Source organism: Lepus europaeus, chromosome 11, assembly GCF_033115175.1.
Source record: "Lepus europaeus isolate LE1 chromosome 11, mLepTim1.pri, whole genome shotgun sequence".
Classification (NCBI taxonomy): Eukaryota; Metazoa; Chordata; class Mammalia; order Lagomorpha; family Leporidae; genus Lepus; species Lepus europaeus.
The window spans coordinates 51304656-51322855 of record NC_084837.1 but is presented as its reverse complement, the minus strand read 5'-3'; the positions used below and the strand labels follow the sequence as shown (position 1 = coordinate 51322855).

Genomic DNA, 18200 nt, shown 5'->3' with positions numbered 1-18200 from the left:
CCCTACACACATTAAGTAGCTTTAATCTAGCACAGTTTTGACTTTTTAAAAATTCGTACTGACTTGGTGCAGACGATTGGCCAGTTGCCCCACAGAATGCCTCTCCTCCTAGATTTGTCCAGTTGCTTCCTCCTAGCGTCCTTTGTTTCTCTATCCCCAGGTGTTTCCTGCAAACTGCAAGTTGTATCTAACACTTCTTTTAGGTGGTAGGAAACAGCTTAAGTATAATATATTGGGTTGTGTACCTGCATCATACACACCAGAACTGGTTTACCATTAGTGAGACTAACACCGATTCCAGAAAATTGATGATGACAGTCTGGTCTCTTCAACATAGTTACATTTCCACCTCATTCATCCTCTGGTTCACTCCCTAAATGCCCTCGACAGCTGGGGTTAGACCAAGCTGAAGCCAAGAGCTGTACCAAGTGCTAGTTTTCCTGCTGCACCACAATGCCCACTCCCTTCACCTGTGTGTGTGTGTGTTTAAGATTTATTTATTTATTTGAAAGTCAGAGTTACACAGAGAGAAGGAGAGGCAGAGAGAGGTCTTCCATCTGCTGGTTCACTCCCCAGTTGGCCACAATGGCTGGAGCTGTGCCGATCCGAAGCCAGGAGCCAGGAGCTTCTTCTGGGTCTCCCACGCAGGTGCAGGGGCCCAAGCATTTGGACATCTTCCACTGCTTTCCCAGGCCATTAGCAGAGAGCTAGACTGAAAGCACAGTCACTGGGACATGACCAACACCCTCCTGTGTTTGTTTGTTTGTTTTTGACAGGCAGAGTGGGTAGTGAGAGAGAGAGACAGAGAGAAAGGTCTTCCTTTTTGCTGTTGGTTCACCCTCCAATAGCCGCTGTGGCCGGCGCATCGGGCTGATCCTAAGCTAGGAGCCAGGTGCTTCTCCTGGTCTCCCATGCAGGTGCAGGGCCCAAGGACTTGGGCCATCCTCCACTGCCTTCCCGGGCCATAGCAGAGAGCTGGCCTGGAAGAGGGGCAACCGGGATAGAATCCGGCGCCCCAACTGGGACTAGAACCCGGTGTGCCGGCGCCGCAAGGTGGAGGATTAGCCTGTTAAGCCACGGCGCCGGCCACCCTCCTGTGTTTTTAATACCAACTAATAATCTTTGCCATAACCAATAATTGTATTAAAGTTCACAAAATGCTAATTTTCCAATCTATCATTCCTTCCACTATGCTAGCTGACATTTTGCCTCCTCAATTAGGGTTCTAATTAATATTATTATTTTTTTATTTTTTTATTTTTTTTATTTTTATTTTTTGACAGGCAGAGTGGATAGTGAGAGAGAGACAGAGAGAAAGGTCTTCCTTTTGCCGTTGGTTCACCCTCCAATGGCCGCCGCGGCAGCACGCTGCGGCCGGCGCACCGCGCTGATCCGATGGCAGGAGCCAGGTGCTTATCCTGGTCTCCCATGGGGTGCAGGGCCCAAGGACTTGGGCCATCCTCCACTGCACCCCCTGGCCACAGCAGAGAGCTGGCCTGGAAGAGGGGCAACCGGGACAGGATCGGTGCCCCGACCGGGACTAGAACCTGGTGTGCCGGCGCCGCAAGGCGGAGGATTAGCCTAGTGAGCCGCGGCGCCGGCCTAATTAATATTATTTTTAACAAACACAAAGCCTCCCTGTAGGCCAAACTGGATGCATCTGGGGGCAGTATTTAGGCTGTTGGCCATCCCCTTCTGATCTATAAAGTGGACAAAGTCTCACTCATCATCACTCTGTATCCTGCAGCATTAGGTCTTTTATTTGTAACAATCAATTACTTCACACTTGTTGACACGTTCCTGTACTCTTCTCAAGTCATTTTATGTGTGTATTTGTCTCCATGGCTAGACTGTGACCTCCTCAAGGGCAAGAACTCTCTTGTAGATATTTCCTTTGCATTTCCCAATGTACTTTTAAAGGTACTTTGGCTATAGCTGGTCCTAATTAACAACAACAAACCACTGGTAAGAACCAAATGTTTTCTCTGACTTTCCCTAATTCTCTGTCGTAATAAAGTGCTTATGTCATCTACAATGAAAAGTCAACCTTCACAGTTTACTTGTGTTGTGGGAATCCTTGTGACGGGAGACAAAAGGGGGAAAATAACCCTTTATGAGCCTTCAAAGTCATATCCAGCTGTGTGACCTTGGGCAAGTCATATCACCACTCAGTTTCCATTTCTTCATTCAGTAAAATGGGAGGCCTAGATTCTTTCCAGAATCTTACCCGGCATTCCTCCTGATCTGACTGACCCTGCTTGGGTAGCACCCCGGCTCCTTTCACAGGGTTCAGCAGGGTCCTCTCCAAATGAGATGAGGCATAGGTGAAATAACACCCACAGTGACAGAATCGGCCTCCAACGCCTGTCCTACCATCACAGTGAGACGGGACTCTGTGTCCTGGTAACAATCTGCTCACATTTCAAGGTCAAACCTCTGTCCTTTACTACCAAGGCTGAGTGTGGATATGCCAAGGGCCCCTGTGCAATCAGCTGGCACAGCAGAGACCCAGTCTTAGGTTTTCCTGAAGCAGGAAGAGGTGAGAGAGGACTGGTAGAACCAAGATGGGACAGCGCTCTGGGTACAGTCCTGCTTGTTTGTTTATTTCAAAGACAAAGAGACAAAAGCAGATTTTCTAGTCACTGATCCAGTGCCCAAATGCCTGCAACGGACTGAAGTCAGGAGCCCAGTACTCAATCCAGGTCTCCCACGTGGGTGGTGTGGGACCCAACTACTTGAGCCATCACCTGCTGCCTCCCAGGAGGCTCATTAGCAGGAAGCTGGAATTGGAAGCAGAGCTATGGGGTATGGGATGCCTACGTCCCAAGCTGCATCTTAACTGCTAGGCCAAACACCTACCTCAAAGGTAGTGCTTCTTAAACACAAAACTATATAAAAATGCTCTAGCCCACCTGCTTTTCCCCAGCCTTCATTTTAGTCGTATTGCTCTCCTTTTGCTCTTTTTATTCCCTTCTTTATAGGTCCTATCTGAAGGACCTCATCCAACTGGCTTTATGTGCCTGGAAATAGCTTTCTCTACCTCCTCGTTGATGGAGGACAGTTTCCAGCCTGACTATAAATGGAATCTTACCATTTCCCTGGCCTTGAGAGCTCCAGGCAATGCCAGGGGAGATGTCAAGTCTCCAAGGAGTAAGGCAGGAAGAAAACCCTCTCCAGCCTTATTCTTGACAACCCACGTTCAGGCTGTGGTCAGGGTGAAGAGCTGAAGTCTGCTGTCAAAGCCTGGCACTTGCCCTTTGCTGCTTACCTGGGGACACAAAATGGATCCCTAATTTCTTCCATTTTTCTCCTTTCCCCGTCCTAGGACTCACAGCAGTTGATAAAAATCAGGGGGCATGTTGGCCAAGACCTACCTTGTGCTGTTATCTTTGGCACCATCCCATGACTCTTTCCCTATCAAGTGTAAATATATTAAACAGAAATATTAAGGAGGGACAGTCTCCCAGTGAACAGGAAGGGGGCCTTGTGATGCAGGGTGCTCTTGGGAGCCTGCCGGTGATGAGGAGGGGTGGCCACCCTTGTCAGATGTTGTTTTCCTCAGGAAGAAAGGAGAGCAGCCCGAGGGGCAAGTAGAGTCCTAGGGAGTCCCAGGGTGGGGTCAGATCAGCACAGATGGAGAAAGGAATGAGCCAGGCAGGTCAGGTACAGAGGGAGGCCAAAATAAGAGTAAGAAACAAAGGAATTGGGGTGCAGTAGGTTAATCCTCTGCCTGCGGCGCCGGCATCCCATATGGGAGCCGGGTTCTAGTCCTGGTTGCTCCTGTTCCAGTCCAGCTCTCTGCTGTGGCCCAGGAGGGCAGTGGAGGATGGCCCAAGTGCTTGGGCCCCTGCACCCGCGTGGGAGACTGGGAAGAAACACCTGGCTCCTGGCTTCAGATCGGTGCAGCGCCGGCCATTGCGGCCATTTGGGGAGTGAACCAATGGAAAGAAGACCTTTCTCTCTCTCCCTCTCACTGTCTGTAACTCTACCTCTCAAAATAAATAAAATCTTTTAAAAAAAGAAACAAAGGACCAGGCTGCCACTGTGGCATGGCAGGTAAAGCCACAGCCTGCAGTGAAAGCATCCCATATGGGCACTGGTTCAAGTCTCCGCTGCTCCACTTCTGATCCAGCTCTGCTATGGCCTAGGAAAGCAGTGGAAGATGACCTAAGTGCTTGGGCCCCTGCACTCGTGTGGGAGACCTGGAAGAAGCTCCTGGTTCCTGATTGGCCCAGCTCTGGCTGTTGCGGCCATTTGGGGAGTGAACCAGCAGATGAAAACGCTCTCTCTGCCTCTGCCACTGTGCCTTTCAAATAAATGAATCTTTTTAAAAAAAGAAACAAAGGATCAAGGGGGAGAGAGTGAACAAGATTCCCAAGTAAAAGAACCAAGAGGTACAGATGGGACGCTGCACAAGCTCGTCTGCATTTCCCAGGCTTGGGGCAGCCTCAGCATATAAAGGTCCCAGTTGCAGGCTCTTCATAGTCACACATTTAATAGAAGCAATCTCCGCTGTAGAAGAGGTTATCTAATTTTAGAACATTTCATTCTCCAAGAAGTACCTCTTCCCACTCTGGCACTCAATCGTAGGAGTCTGAACCCTTGCCTTCTAGGCCAAAGGCCTCTTCCAGGCCGGCGCCGCGGCTCACTAGGCTAATCCTCCGCCTTGCGGCGCCGGCACACTGGGTTCTAGTCCCGGTCGGGGCACCGATCCTATCCCGGTTGCCCCTCTTCCAGGCCAGCTCTCTGCTGTGGCCAGGGAGTGCAGTGGAGGATGGCCCAAGTCCTTGGGCCCTGCACCCCATGGGAGACCGGGAGAAGCACCTGGCTCCTGCCATTGGATCAGCGCGGTGCGCCGGCCGCAGTGCGCTATCGCGGCGGCCATTGGAGGGTGAACCAACGGCAAAAAGGAAGACCTTTCTCTCTGTCTCTCTCTCACTGTCCACTCTGCCTGTCAAAAATTTAAAAAAAAAAAAAAAAAGGCCTCTTCCACCTCATTCCCAGGTTGGCTGGCATAAGCATCGTGGAGTAACCCCCAAATGTGGAACTCACGTTCTCAGGAATCATCATTCCCAGTATGAAACTCAAATGACTGCCTAAAACCAATTCACCTATAGCCAATCAGCCTAAAATAAATATCAAATCTGCAGCGTTTCAAAAGGATTTAGCAGATTCACCCTTTGACTCTTTATTGCTGTGGTCTGGACAACCTTTAATCGTTAGTCAACTGAGTGTGCCTCCCACCTGTTCATCTGGGCTGTGCAAAGGAGAGCAAAGCATGGAGATCTCCCTGAGCTCCAGTACACTCTTCAAGGCATCTAATTTGTAAAAGGATATTGGATTAAGAGACACAAAAAATAATACACAGAATGTCTGTACCCATTGTATTTATTGCTAGAAACTTTAAACTTTTTTTAAAAAAGTGTTTGAAAAGTAGATAACATAGAAAAAGACATCCATAAAGGTAGGAAGCAATCTCATCATTCACAAAGTGCTGCAACTTTGATAAAGTTATGTTGCTGATAAGAACTCAGAAGTACTCTTGGATGAGCAGATAGAAATTCTTGAAATACCTGAAGCATGACAAAAAAAGAGAACAGGACACCTAAGTGGACACAAAAACACCCAAAAGGGAGTTGAGCTTTGGGCAAATCAGTCATTAAGTGAACTGAACCTCAAGCAAACAAATTTCAGTGAATTGGTTTTAAAAGCTCTAGCTTTAGGTGAACTAGTTTCAGCCAAAATGACTAGAAGCAAATCAGAGTGTTCTTCTCCTTCCAGCACCCCCAAATCCCAGAGTTTTGGGGTGGCGGTGGAGGTACTGAGAGGTGGCAGGTCTGGAGCGGTGAGCTATTTACTGCCAGGGAACTAGGCGCGAGACTGACCTGAGAAGAAGGGAAGCAAGAGCGTGCATGTGTGTGTACATGCATGTGTGAACACGAATGTGTCCACGTGTGCATCCGCTGGGCTGCAGAGCTCAGTGCACCTACATCTGGGAGAGGGGCGAGCCTGCGACTCTGGACACATCCCACCAGCAAGCTTCACATCCACACCTGCTCCTCACTGCCCCAGCTGAGAAGAGCAACCACGTACAGGCACCCACCCAGCCTTCCCAGGTCCACGTGAGTCCCTGAGAAACAGGCAATACACACAGCAGGCCCACCCAGAGTGGGTCCCCATTCCCTGCAGCGATGAGGAGCTCTCCTAGTCCTCAGGGAGAAGGCAGCCAAGAAATCACTCGTTAATAAGGTCCAGGGTTTCCAATTCTTCATCCAGATAAGAGAGACTGGATACCAGGGAAAATGCCTGGCTGATCGCGTATCTGACTCGTTTACAGCTTCCATGATGTCCTTTTCCCCTATAATCCTGAACCAGAACATTCTTCACTTATGCACGAACATAAATTGGATAGAGCCCAGAATCAGACACTGTTCAGAAAGTACTGGAACCTGCCTGTACGTGGAAAGCTGGCCAGTCACCGCCACCCTGGCAATGAGAAGGTTCCTCCTCCACAATCCATTTGGAATGTTGCGATCTTTGGGTCTCTGGCCCTGGGGACCCTCCCTAGAGAGCTCCCCTCCCAGGCCTGCCGAGTGCGTTCCTCATCTTGGCTGACCTCAGAGGGGCCCACTGGCCAGAATAATCTGTCAGGTGGTGATGGCAGCAGAGGCGACTGCAGATCAAGCTCAAATATAGTTGGCAGGGGGCTGCCGGGCGTTGAGCCGCTGCATGTGACAGCCATGACAGAGCAGGTGCCCATCCAGAGGGAAGCAGCAGCAGCCCTCCTCGTCACTCAGCTGCATCCGGCAGTCCTAAGGGAGAAGACACCTGGTTCACTTCAGCCCAGGCTCCTTGGGCACTGAGGACATCTTGGGATGTCACCCTCAACACCAGATTCCTAATGACTGGAAGCATGGATTGGGAACAGGGGTGGGATGGAAGCGACTCAAGAAAATACCCCAGCTTGACACCAGGTGTCGCTGCTGCAGCAGAAATAATGAGACAGGTCCCCATTCGCAGAAGTTATCATGAGTCCTCAGTCTTGCAGTCTAGACTCAGGGGAGGTCAGATTCAGAACCCACTGGACAACCAGGACCAGGGAGAGTAGCTGGAGGGCAAGAAGTCACAGAACCTGCCCGGTTTTCTATGGTGTACACCCTTACCCTGGATGCCTGGCTGTTCTGGGACTTGGCTCCTCCCCTCTGCCCGATCCCAGTTCTCCCCCAGTAGCTATGGACCCGGACACTCACCTCACAGTGGTAGCACTCGAAGTGATAATCTCGGTCCATGGATATCACCCTCACGATGTCCTCACAGCCCTGAAATAGGCATCCCATGGGGGATGGGCACACACTGATGCCCAACTCTGCCCCCTCCCCTTGATGGGAAGATGACACAAGGCTCTCAGAGCCCCTCTGAAATCATCTGTAGCTCTGATTCCTCTGCAAATCCCACTGGAACTCTCCCTCCCACCCCCACCCTGCACTGCTCTCAGGACACACCCTGCATGCAGCCCTCCCTCTGTAGGGGTCCCCCCCCCACCCCGCCTTGCCTAGCTCTCCCAGCTCTGGGGGAAGCAGAGGCAAGGGCAGGGGGCAAGAAGCACAGATAAAGTAGGCCAGGCTGGGGACAAGGAGATCCTGTAACAGGGTCTGGGTCCCCGTGGGCTTTAGGCTTCTCTCCCCAGGCATGCCCTCTGCACATCCCGCCCGCCTCAGTCATTTCTGACCCCTTCCTACCAGCCCTGAGGATCCTTCCCACCTTCTTCCAACCCCTACATCTGAGCTCTGATGACCCCCAACCTCGAAAGAAATCGCCTCTGGCCTGGGATAAAAGACGTGGAGCCTGGGCCCAGGGAGGCGGTAGGACATGTCCAGGCCCGGATGTTAGGGTCAGCGTGGTGACCCCCGCAGCAGAGTCACACGGGAATCTCTTCAGAGCACATTCCTCAGCACTAGTGCGAGTGCCCCCGGGCCCCGGCCCTCCCCGCCAGAGAACCCAGACACACTGACCTCGGAGGGGAGGATGGGCTGGCCGCAGGCCGCACACTTGGGAGCGTAATTTCTGAAAGAGAGCAGGCAGCCATGAGCCGCGGGTGGGGAATGCTGGGGCCCGGCTCCACACTGCGCCCCGCCGGGAGGACTCACTTGTGGTAGTCAGTCACACAGTACACCTGGTTGGAGAAGTCCACTGTGAAGGGGATGCCATCCAGGCACTTGTTGCAAACGATGCACCGGAAGCAGCCTGGGTGATAGGACTTCCCCATGGCCTGCAGGATCTGGCTCGCGGGTGGGAGAAGAATCAGTCTCCCTCCGGGCCCTGGGTTCCCCCGCTGCTCCCCAACCTCAGCCAGCCCCTCCTAGCCTCCCAAAGCAAGGTCTGTAATTGGTGGGGACCTAGGGGTCTTTCCATTTCTAGTATATGTGCTGCCAAAGTGAGCACCAAGGAGTCTTTTAATGGAGGCAGAAACCCTGAAAAAGCTGGTGGAGACCACCTGAGGGGGCTTTTAAAAAAAGTCTAGTGCCTGGGACCCCCGCCACCCCCAATCCTGTCATAGTCTCTGGGAATGGGACTTGGGCAGCCTTTTCTTTCTTTTTTTTTAGATATTCCTGGATGATGTGCCCGGTGGCTGAAAATCACCGATCTAATCCAATGTCCCCTTTTTACAGAAAAGAAAATTGAGTTCCAGCTCAACAGTGGCAGCCACAAGCCCCTGCACTCCTAGCCCAGGCTGGCGGGCCTGGGAAGAGCTAGGCCCTGAAGCCCAGACCCTATTGCGGGGGGGGGATGGAGAGGTCACCACGAACAGCTGCTCTGGGAGGAATGGGATGAAAGCGGTTCACCTGGTCACTAGTGTCCTCCCCACACCCCTCTTGGACGTAGCTGCCCCGATCCCGATCCCCTGCCCTGTAGTCCCGCAGCCTCGGCTGGGGGCACTTTCCTTACCTTCTCCAAAATCAAGTGACCACAGACACAGCATTTCTCAGCTGCCTCCTGAAACCCTGAAAACTAAGAAGACAGGAAAGACAAACAGGAGGATGTCACTGGGCTCAGAGCGGTGGGCGGAACCTCAACAGGTCACCAGGAAGGGGGCGCCGCGTTGGGGGCAGCGGCTCCTCACTCACCAGATAGTCTTCCTCACAGTACACAGAGCCGTTGACGCTGTAGAAAGCCTTGCAGCGCAAAGTGCGTCCTAGAAGCAGCAGAGAAGGGGCTGGAATCCACCCGCAGCCTGGGGCAGCCTCCTGCGCTCCCTGACATTGCATTCAAACCTGAACTGTGGCGCTGTTTCTCCTCCTCGCTGCAGCCTGCCCTCCCTCCCCGCACAAACATCCCATCTGATGCAATTCCAATCCGCTTTGGCCTCATTCCAGCCAACTTCCCCACTCCCCTGCTCACTGCTCCTCCAGCTCCAGCCTGCCCAACTCTTCAGAGGCCTCCCGCTGCACAAGTGCCTTCCTCTCCCTGAAGAGGCACCTGGGCGAGCAAGGCCAGCCCCATCCTGGGGGACACGGCTAGGGGCTCTGCCCAACATAGGCCCTGCCCTGTGGGCCTCTCAGCCTAGCTGTGTCTTTGCTGAACACAGCCGTCCTGCTCAGCAAGCCCCTCTCCTTCCAGGGGGAGACTCTGGAGGGCAGGCCTCATCCGAGTTATGGCCGGGGACAAGGGGCTGCGTTGGGCAGCGCAGCCAGTCTCCCCTGCTGCTGGACTGGGTTGCTTCCCCGAGCCTGGAGGGACCCAGGGTCTCCAGAGTCTTCCGTGAGCAGACAAAGGAGGGCCATTTCCCACATTATCAGGACCCAGACACCACACCCCGTGTCTGAATGGGGGAGGAATGAGGACGAGGTGCAGAAGGGGCAGTTTCCCCACCTTCGGCCTTCTTCCCATCACAAATCTCCACTTCCAACTCTGTCCGGTGGCTTAGAAAAGCTGACTTAGAGAAACTCCTGAGACCCAGGGAGGGGAAAGAGATGGAAGGAGACCCAGACCCAGAAGAGGCCCTATGAAAAGGACAGACAGACAGACAGACAGCCGAGCAGAAAGAGTCAGGCAGAAGCTGGGGGAGCAGAGAAAAGCTGAGTGCTGGAGTCAGGCAGAGATAGGAGATTAAAGGTTTAGCGAAAGAATCAGAATGGGTAAGCGGTGGGGAGGGCAATGAGGGAGGTGTGGGAGGGTAGGGGTGGGGGGAGTTAAGGCCGCTGGGAGCACCCCCCTCCCAGTGGGCCTCCTGAGCTAACAGCAGCGGGCATTCCTGGAGCGTGATGTCATCAGCTTGGCATGGCCTGGTGGCCTGCACTCTAGTGAGGTGGCTGAACTCTGACCAGCCAAGAGAAAACCCCCCTCGCCGCCCCCCACGGCTCCCCACTCCCCCAGCCCACCCCCGCCCTTCCCACATTCCAGGCTTTCACAGTCGCCCCAGGCAACTCGGCTGCCCAAGACCAAACCCCACCAAGGAGAGGCCTGAGGGGCCGGGCGGGAGTCCAGGCTGGGCAAGCTGGGAGGCACAAGAAAAAGGCAGGAATAGAGGATAGAGGAGAGGAAGACGGAGAAGGAGGCAGAGGCGGGGAGCAGACCCATGGGGGATATAGGGGGAGGCAGAGCCAGGTAGAGCACACACAAGGGCCACAGCAAGCCCAGGAAGGGGCACGGGCTCTCCTCCCGCCCCCCTAAGCTCTCCCGAGCAGGTGGCGGGCGCACTCACCACAGGAGCAGCAGACAAAGCACTGGGTGTGGTAGAGGCTGTCCAGGGCCTGGCAGGCATTGCTCTGCCCGTAGATGCCTTTGTTGCACTTGATACAGGTGCCTGGGGGGGGGGGGGAGGTCATCAGCTTCCAACCCTACCCCCAGCTCCGATGCAGGGATCTCCCCCTTTCCTAACAACCGGCAGAGCTCCCTCCAGGAAGGGGAAGGGAGGGTAACAAGAAAGAAGATGCAGCAAGATTGTGCCTGGGCTGTCCCGTTCCTGCTCGGCCGATTCCTCAACAGACATCTCTGGGCGTCCCTCCTGTGTCTAGCACAGCGCATGATACTGCGGAAAACTGGAGGAAGCCAAAGTGTCCCTGGCCTTCAGATGTTTCATTTCTGTCGGAGAAAGCACTACACAGGCAAGCCGTGAGCCCTGGCTCAATGCATGGGACGAATGGTCAGAGAGGCTGGGGCGCAGGTGCTCAGCCGAAGACCTGGAGAACACTCTGCATGAAAGCCCCTCCGGGACTTCAGTTCCCCCAACAGTCCGAGGACCACCCTCTGCTGCAGGCTCCCAGGGATGGAGAGGAGGACCTGGCTCAGCAGAGGGGACCGGCCACATGAGCCGGTTCCAGAGACCTGGGTTGCAGAAGAAGTGGTGGGGGAGGGTGGCAGGACCCCTAAAGGCCTTCCTGTCACCTTCTATCATGGGAGGGCCCCAGAGCTGAAGCGCTCTTCTTTGCCGACATCCCCTGTTAAGGTACTTGCACCTGGCTCCAGCACTCCTTTCCTGGGTGTGGTCTTCCTTCCCTCCACTCCCCAATTCCAGGCCCATGAGTGAGGGCTGGTGCCTGTCTTTGGGGAGCAGATCCCAACGGGCCCGCCCCACCTCCCCCCTCGGCACACTGCCACACTCCCTGCCTGTCGGGGCCCATCCCAGTCTTTGCCCAGGGGCTCGGGAGCCTGTGCAGCAGCTGCAGCAATTGATGGGCCCAGGCCTGCCCTGCTCCCACCCTCTGGCAGCTGGGTAAGGCCGAAGCCAAGAAACAGGGCCCTTCACAGAGGCAGTAGGAGGAGGGGATGGTCAGGCTAGGGCAGGGGAACAAAGGGTCTCTGGTAGGGGGGACACCTGACCCCTTGGGGGGGGAGAAGAGGCCCGCTCCCACCCCCCAAATTCAAAACATGGCCTCCTGGTGGAAGGAGATGACCCAAGATGGCCATGCGGAGGGCACTGCACAGCCATTCCTTAGGAAGCCTTGGACATTTTGGAGACGAGAGGAAGGCTGTCCAGGCACGTCTGCCTCACCTCCTCTAAGCCAGCGAATCCACGCCGCAGTCCTTCCTGCTGTTTATCGCACTTGCTGAGTTCCCTGCTTCCTTTGGGCTCTGACGGTTTAGCCAAAGACGCTTCTTTCCCAGCTGCCTCTCCTGGGCCCCAAAAGGAAACTGCTAAATGGGCCTTGTCACTTCGTCTCCCCTGATCAAAGTGATTTAACATCATCTACTCTGGGCTGGGTTTGAACTTCGCAAGGCCCTTTCAGCCTGCAGCCCTGCTGCCTCCCAACTTCCTCTCCAGCTGTTCCCATTTCAACATGGAGCGCTGCCGTGCAGGGGGTCTCAGGCAAGAGGGAGGAGGTAGTGAGAAAGGTGGGAACAGAGAGGCTTGGAGAGTGAGGGAGCCCACGGCCCTGGGGGAGACCAGCGTTTCTTGACATAGTGAAGTAGTGCCCGTGGGTTTTCAAATATCGTTAAGGACCCCAAGACCCACTGTAGCTGAGACCCTGAATCAGCCAATAGTTCTCAAACAGGGTGAAATGAAAGCCACAGGGACCAGGGTCCAGGGTCCCTAAAGGGCAAGGGAGCGATGAATTCTGGGCCCAGACTTCTGAGCAGGTTACAGCCGAAACTGGAGGCCAGGTGATTTCTGGCAATTACACAGGGTCGTCATCTGTCCAGGGCTGAGCGTGTCCTGGCGCTCACGACTTTTGCCCTGACTTCCGGAGGATGGGGAAAACAGAGGCTGGTACCACCAGGTCGCCGCTGGAAGGTCCCCGCAGGCACCGGGCCGGCAGCACCAGGACTGGGCAGCAGCTAGGGTCTCTGCTTTCCATTCCGGGCCCCGCTACCCCGACAGCGACCACGGCTCAGCCTGTGCTAGGAAGAGCACCCAACCCCCGCACCCCACCCCGCGGCCGCAGCCGGCCCCGCCCGCGGGCACCTGGAGCGCCCGGGCAGGAGTCGGCACGCACGCGGCCCGCCCGCCCCGCCCCCCCACCCGCGCATTCCCCGAATTCCTGCGGGCGGAGCCTGGGCCGGGGTGGGGGCGCGGCGCGCCGAAGCCTGTAGGGACACCGCCGCAGAGGGGGAGCCATCTGGGGGGAAGACTCTAATCATCACCCCAACTGGCCCCCTCCCTACGAGGCCTCCTACTGCGACAAACCGAGGCTCCTCTCCCTGGAGAAACTGGGACTCACGAAATAACCCGGGGGTCTGAACTGAGCAGGAATGAGGAGCGTGGCCATCGGAACCCCGGTGGGAAAGGGGCAAGCGCTCAGGAGGCCCGCCCCCCACCCCCCGTCCATCCCTCCGGTCTGTTCTCCACCCCAGGTGTCTGCCTCGGACCCCCGGGGCACCGGCTGTGTGGGTCGTCGGGGCACTGGGAAATGAAGGCAGCGACGGGTCCCTTCCCGTCCGTAACCGCACTCCTCTCCCACTCACCAAAGTAGTCCTCTCTGGCCTCCGGTTCCCGCATCCGGGCCCGGGCGGCCTCGGGAACGAACGGACCTGGCGGCTCCTCGAGACCCGACGGCTCCATCCCGGAGGACTCCCCGCGGGCGCCGGCTTCTCGAACGCCGGTGCCCACCGTCAGGCGCAGCAATGCTGTCAGCTCATCTTGGTATCGGGCGCCCGCGGCGCAGTCCCCATAGCCGGTCACCGAGTGTCGTCCGGGCTGCGCTCCCCGTCTCTCCAAGGGCCCCGCCGCCCCCACTCCGGCCCCGGCTAGTGCTCCGGGGCTGCCCAGGGCCGGGGGGTACGAGTGGCGGCTTTCCTGGCAGCCGAACCCCGCGGGCCGGTGAGCGCACAGTCGGTCCAGCGCGGCGTGGAGCTCCGGGTAGGCGGACGGGACCCCTCCGGGGGAGTAGCCCGCGGGAGCCCCGGGCAGGGGTGGGCCGAACAGGCACGGCCCGGCGGGCAGGGGGCTCCCGTGCCGCTGGTCGTAGCCCATGCTGATGCCGCTGGTACGGTTGCTGCAGGGCCGGCTGCCTCCGGCTCCGCCAGCCGCCGCGCCGTCCAGCAGCAGGCTGCCCCGGGGGCTGGACGGCTTGCTCGCGTCGCTGGCCGAGCTACTGGCGAAGCTGGAGCGGGGGCTTAGGGCCGGGGCCGTGGTCTCCAGCCGAAAATCGGGGGGCAAGGACTGAGGTAGAGGCAAGGCCCGGGTGGGCGGCGGCCCCCCGGGAAAGGAGCCTTCGTAGCGCTGCGCCTCGAAGGAGCCGCGCGGGTTCCGCTCTGCGTCCAGGGGCCCTTGCTCTCGGGCAGGCTCCAGCGGCTCATCCCCAGGTCCCCCAGCAGCTCCTCGGGACCCTGACTTCCTCGGTGCCCCCAACCCACTCAGGCGCCCCTTGCCCGGCCCGGGGGTCCCATCAGACCCAGACCGGCTGGATTCACCCTTTCTGCGGCCGAACTTGGCGCTGCCGGAGTCCGAGAGTCTTAACTTCTCCAGCAGACGACTGGCTTTCTCCCCTAACCGCTCCATGCCCTCGGGTCTGGGGCCTCGGGCCCCCTCCCCGCCAGGCACCCTGCGGCGTCTCCTTCCCTGCGGCCGGACTCCGGGTCCCCAGGGGCACGGGGCAGGCACAGGGGCTTAGCGGGGGGCGGCCCGGATGCCCGGCGCCAGGGACCCCGCAGCATCCCCCGGCGGGAGGGGCTGCGTCCCCTCGCGCATCTGGCGTCCAGCGGGGTGGCAGGGCCCGCGGCCGTCCCGTCCGCAGGTCCGTCGGCTCACGCGTCCACTCGCCCCAGCTCCCCGCTTCCCCGCGGCCCCCGCCCCCTGGCTCTCACGCTCGGCACAGACCAAACTTCTCTCCCAAACTTTTGTCTGCCTGGCCGGATCTACTTTCCTGGAAGGGCGGAGCGCGCCGAGTGCGAGAGCGAAGGGGCGGGGGGAGGGGTGCGCAGGGATCTCGGATGCGTCCCGCGAGGGGGACCCGCGGCCGGGAGCTCGGGAGGTGGAGGCCGGCCGGCTGGCCGGACGCGGGCGCACGGCGCGGGGCAGTTAGGGCAGCTGCGGTTACAACCCCCAAGACTAGCAGCCGGACGGAGCGTGGGGGCGTCGGGAGGGGGACTCTTTGTTTGCAGTTGGAATGCGCGGAGGGGCACGGTGGAATGTCGCCGTCCCGTGCGGCGCGACGCGAGGCTTGCTCTGCGCAAACAGCGTGACTTTGTTCCTAGTGTGGGCGCAGAAGGGCAGAGCTCGGTATACAGAGGTTGGTGGCGAGAGAGGGAGAGGCGAGTAAAGAGGAAGAGGGGGACCCTGCGAGCGAGCGAGCCGCAGAGGTGCGAGACAGGTAGCGAGATTCCGGGCCCGGGGAAGTGTGGGAGGCACGCAAAGGAAGGGACACGGCTGTCCAGAGGGCCGGGGAGGCCAACAGATAAGCTGCGATAAGGAGACGCGGCTCTGGAGAGTCGCACTCTGCGAGGGTGGAGGGGCGGGCGGCTTAGCCTGTTTGCAAAAGCAGCGGAAAGCGGCGAGGGGACGGTCTGGCGCTAATCCCCACCTTGGGAGCGAGGGCGGGAGACCCAGTGTACACAGAAAAGCCGTGATAACGAGCGAGGGAGCGGGTCGGGACTAATCGCCGCCTTCGGGGGTAGGGCAGATAGAGGCCGAGACAGACACCCCCTGGTGTTGGGAATCGAGATTTTCTGCAGCTACTTCAGGTGAAGATGGGACTCCCAGGCCTGGGTCGGGAATTAAAGCGGCAGCCGCTGCTGAAGCTAGTTAAAAGCCAGACCCCCCCCCCACCCGGGGGCGGGGAAGGGGCGGTGGGCATTGTGGCCAGTGGGTTGAGCCGCTGCCTGCAACGCCAGACGCCAGCATCCCCTGTGGGCGCTGGTTGCAGCCCAGCTGCTCCGCTTCCGGCACAGCTACCTGCCAGTGCTCCCGGGAAAGCAGCAGCAGAGGCCCGAGTGCTTAGACCCCTGCCACCCACGTGGGAGTCCCCGATGGAGTTTCTGGCTCCTGGCTTCGCTGGGGAGTGAGCCAGCGGTGGGAGATCCTGGCTCCCTCTCTGTAACTCTTTCGACTAGATCAATTAAACTTTTTTTAAAAAGCCAGCCCAGGCCGGCGCCGTGGCTTAACAGGCTAATCCTCTGCCTTGCGGCGCCGGCACACCGGGTTCTAGTCCCGGTTGCCCCTCTTCCAGGCCAGCTCTCTGCTGTGGCCCGGGAAGGGCCCGGGAAGGCAGTGGAGGATGGCCCAGGTCCTTGGGCCCTGCACCCGCATGGGAGACCAGGAGAAGCACCTGGCTCCTGCCTTCGGATCAGCGAGATGCGCCGTCCGCAGCGGCCATTGGAGGGTGAACCAACGGCAAAAAGGAAGACCTTTTCTCTGTCTCTCTCTCTCTCTCTCTCTCTCTCTCTCTCTCTCTCTCTCACTGTCCACTCTGCCTGTCAAAAAAAAAGCCAGCCCAACCGATTTTGCCCAGACTAGGACCTAAGGGGCAAGGGAAGTGGAATGAAGAAGCAAAATGACCCCTTTGGATTTAGCTAGTAAATGAGGCTGAAGATTGTATGTAAACAGAGGGTATTCTTTGCATCTCAAAATTCTGAACTCCGTTTATAAGCTTTTTAGTGTAGCCTTAGGGAGTGGGGAAGGAAAGGAGGTTAACATCTTTGGGGGAAATTAATTTGGCACACACTATTTGGCTTCTTTGTCCTAGCTGCATTGTCTCTCTGACCTCAAGTTTCCTGAGAATCGGCCTCTTTCTCTGGCAGCTTTTTTGGCCTGAGGAGGGTTTATTATCAGACTGAAATCACAGTAACAGAGGGCCAGGACGCTATCAGGTTGCATCTAAATCCTGCTGTGAGCAACATCTTCAGAATTAGCCAGAAGGCTCTCCCTCCTTTCCTGTCTGGGATGGGCTAGGAGACCCTGGATTCTTCCTTCTCATTACTTACCTGCAAAACATCCACATAGCCTCCAGTATGCGGAAGCTTTGATCCTTTGGGATGGGAGTGAGAGTAAATCTTGGGAAAAGTTGAGAAGCCAGTAAAGGAGGCCACGCAGGAGCTAGTGGTGGCAACCCTGCGCACAGTTGGGGTAACAGCCTGTGATTTCAGGGCTAAGAGGCCCTGGAGGTGATGAAGAGGAAGGAGGGGACACTGAGCCTCAGTACTGGCCACCCCACTGTGTGAACTGGAGCTGGGAGCACTTCATCCCCGAGACTAAAGACTAACGCTGATCTGTGTACACAGATGACTCCCCAGTCTGTGTCCCTAGCTCAGACTTGCTTGGCTGTCAGGACGGCCACGCGGTGTCGAGGTGCCCACCCCCCTAACATGGACTCATCTTCCCTGCTCCTGCCACTGGCCCCTCCAGCAGCCCCTGAGTAAGTGGCACCATCAACCCCATGTCTTCCTTCTCCCTTGTCCTCAAATCCAGCAAGTCCTATCACACATCAGTTCGGCTTCCCAAGTATGTTTAAATCTGTCCTCCCTCCATCACCACCATACACTGTGTGTATGCTGCAGCATCTTTTCTCTCCCAAACCAGTGCAAGCACCTTCTGCCCAAGGCTGGCTCGCTCCGATCCACCTTACACCATGAGCTCAAGCGGTCCCACCTGAGCCATCAATCATCTCTTCCCCGCTTAGCGTCTTCAGCGATTTCTTGTGACCCTGGAGCTACAGTCACCTCTGTAGGATGTTTCACAAGACCTCAAGCTCTTCTGCATCTTCTCTCAGCATTATCGCCTCTGCTCGGCTGTAGGACTGCATCTCGTCTGTCCTCTTGCCTGTGTCCTTGCTGTTCCTTATGTTTGCGACATTCTCCCGGCTGCCCCTGCCCTTCTCCTGTCAACTCCTCCCCCATCTTCCAGGTACCGCTTCCCATCTCAGTCCCTCCGAGAAGCCTTTCTAGACTGACACAGTAGGCTGGCTACCCCTGCTGTATACGGCATCGCACACTGCCCACTCCCACGTCACCCTTAGCACAGTTCATTGTCTACACCACTGCTGCTTCCTGAGCAGACAACGAAACCTCTAGTCATCATCTAACCTTATCAATAGCATATCCATGGCACCCTGCAAGGTACCTGACGCCTGCTAGGCACTCGGTGTTTGTTGTATGAATGAATGAATATAAATCCATTTCTGTGACCCAATGCATTCAAAATGTGTGCATGTGTGCACACACATACTTTCCCCCAATATACAGTTTGTGCGAAAAGACTAGGAAATGGCTACAAATCTGTGTCGCTGGCTTGGTCACACAGTGGAGAAGTGCAGAGCAGACACAGA

The 18200-nt window shown here is 56.9% G+C and overlaps 1 protein-coding gene across 2 annotated transcripts; it reads right to left on the bottom strand.

Moving 5' to 3' along the window:
• Positions 1-5377: 5377 nt before the first annotated feature.
• AJUBA (ajuba LIM protein) lies at positions 5378-14724 on the bottom strand. Of its 2 annotated transcripts, XM_062205443.1 has the most exons (8): positions 13405-14724; positions 10703-10804; positions 9126-9193; positions 8947-9009; positions 8148-8278; positions 8013-8064; positions 7251-7319; positions 5378-6812 (listed from the first exon to the last, which is right to left on the bottom strand). In XM_062205443.1, exons 1-8 carry the CDS (start codon positions 14438-14440, stop codon positions 6687-6689), a joined length of 1647 nt encoding a protein of 548 aa, XP_062061427.1. In that variant the 5' UTR covers positions 14441-14724; the 3' UTR covers positions 5378-6686. The 2 variants fall into 2 exon arrangements, with proteins under 2 accessions (XP_062061427.1, XP_062061428.1); XM_062205444.1 differs by lacking the exons at positions 10703-10804; positions 13405-14724 and adding an exon at positions 9871-10277.
• Between the last annotated feature and the right edge of the window lie 3476 nt (positions 14725-18200).